The sequence below is a fragment of the Anneissia japonica genome, unplaced genomic scaffold (genome assembly GCF_011630105.1).
Source record: "Anneissia japonica isolate Jap-2015-1 unplaced genomic scaffold, ASM1163010v1 scaffold288053_len460827_cov147, whole genome shotgun sequence".
Lineage (NCBI taxonomy): Eukaryota > Metazoa > Echinodermata > Crinoidea > Comatulida > Comatulidae > Anneissia > Anneissia japonica.
In genome coordinates this window covers 87,027-89,224 of record NW_022725151.1, presented here as the reverse complement: position 1 = coordinate 89,224, position 2,198 = coordinate 87,027, and the positions used below count along the sequence as shown (strand labels likewise).

The window sequence follows — 2,198 nt, the reverse complement described above, 5'->3', positions numbered from 1 at the left end:
TTCTATCAAATTTCGTCGATATTTTGAGAATCCACTGATTGCAACGCTACTAAATTCCGGGAATTTCGGTATCGTTTCCTTTATCTTCGGTTCTATACCATTCTGGCCACCCAAAACAACAGCCTCGAGAAGATAATTAACATTTGTTTGGCTAATATATCCATTGGCCAAAAGTAATTGAAAGAAAGGGTTTGGATCTAGTTTTTGCTCCATCTCTGCTAAAGTAATGCCTTCCAAATCGTTGAGGATCACTTTTAACATATTAATGTTTCCAAATTGCTCCCACCATTCGGACACATCGTCGAGCAGCTAACGTAATTCCTGTGTAGATAGTTCTTTAAAAATACAAATGGTGGAATATACATTATTAACAAGCATTTAATAACTGTCTTATTTTTATTGAAATGTATATTTCCAAGTATATGAAAAATATGCGTTAATTTATTAATACTGCTCTGCTATGTTTGTGGGTGTTTGAATATAGGCCTAAATTATTTTACTTAGAATTAATTAGAGTTCACCATGGACAACATAAACAATAAGCATTTTGTGACCTTTCGTTAGTGCCTTCAATGTCAGAGATGGAGATGATTTTTTTTTTACTATTAGACCGTGGGTTGAGGCTCCAAAATCGGCTTAGTTTACGAATTCTGTGACCCACCGATCCGCGCTACTTGGCATTCGCACAAAAATGTCAATACTATTTTATTGAAACATAATATAATTGTCTCTTATAAACATAATATAATTGTCGGCAATCGTAAATTTGGGGAAACTGTAACCAAAAATGAGAATTTATCTTCGAAAAAATAATGTCGTTCACGAAAGCAGTACCCAATCACAGCACACTTACCATACTGGTTAATCATTGATGAGATGCTATTAGCCAATCACAAACGTTCTTGTAAACTCGGTAACTAATGTAAACAATGTCGCGAGGAAAGTGACAATGTGTAGCAATTTGGACGAAAGTTCTCCGGTTTTAGTGGAATATTTCAATATGATAGAAGTATACCAGCCTTTAAATAAAATACATTGGTAATAGTTGTAAGATTTTAGAGGTAGTAAATTGCATTTTCCGTCTTCTGTTGACTGTCATACCGACGTTTTTTAAGCCAAAGTCGACCGTGCTGTACTGATATATGTGTATTGTATTACTTATCTAGGCCTACATATGCAAAGTAGGAAGGGCAAGAAGTAATGTTCATCGACTTTGAACGAGACAGGAAATTCCTGTAAATATATAATATATTTTGATTCTATTTGGAATCATCACTCTTTTTTTTTTTTCTATAATTAAAAAAATGTACAGTTTAAAAAAGAAAACTGAGGCTGAATTACTTCAAAAAATAAGAACACATTGAGGCTGATGTAAAATTTCAAATGTTTTTATTTGCATGCAATGTAAATAATTAACATTAATCAGTATTTCTTGCAATGCCTGTTGATTTTTGTTTAACTGCTTGAAGACCTTGATAATATGGACTGAATTAATGAATAAAAGTAAAGCAATTGATGATTCCAATAAGGTGAAACAAATACATTTTTAATATACCTCAGTTCAGCCAGTTGCATCCCATCAGCACTTTCATTATCTCTCTGATCACTCACTGGGTATATACATTTAACTACACAAAAGTAAACACAAGGTTGAAAGAAGTTTATGACAAAAATCTGAACTTTTATATGAATATTATTGAAACACTGTAGCACATCATATACCTACACAGAACTGCTTTAAACATAGCTGAATATAGAGTTCAATCCAATCCACTTATAAACATGTGTTAAATATTACAATTATATAATATTATCAATGTAGCCAACCAGCATAAACAATTTAAAAGAAACTAGAAATAATGAAAGTTTTGCTGTATTCATTATCATTTATTAGCAAGTACTGTTCTGTTATTTTCTTCTTTTCATATTGCATTGTAAAATACAATACAAAGCAATTCAAAAAGTCAATGCAATTTTTTATAAAGAAAATAAATGTGTTGTTGATAAATGTTCATACAAGGAAACCTTAATAATATCTGGTAATATTTCTCAACACAGTGTATGGTATGATGTCATATCAAATAGATAACAACATTCATACAAACAGTATACAGTTCCAATCTGATAGGACTACAGTACTTTCAATTGATTCATGTTTCTATCCATGGCCTATAATATGGCCTGAATTGCCACCAAAT

At 31.6% G+C, this 2,198-nt stretch overlaps 1 protein-coding gene across 2 annotated transcripts in view; it reads right to left on the bottom strand.

The window, feature by feature from the left end:
* Window positions 1-2,198, bottom strand: part of LOC117112678 — a 13,947-nt gene continuing 11,749 nt past the window's right edge. For both annotated transcript variants that reach the window (XM_033255815.1, XM_033255814.1), the window contains exon 3: window positions 1-335. In XM_033255815.1, the coding sequence (XP_033111706.1) occupies window positions 310-335 (26 nt within the window). In that variant the 3' untranslated portion in view covers window positions 1-309. The remainder of the gene's footprint in view (window positions 336-2,198) is intronic.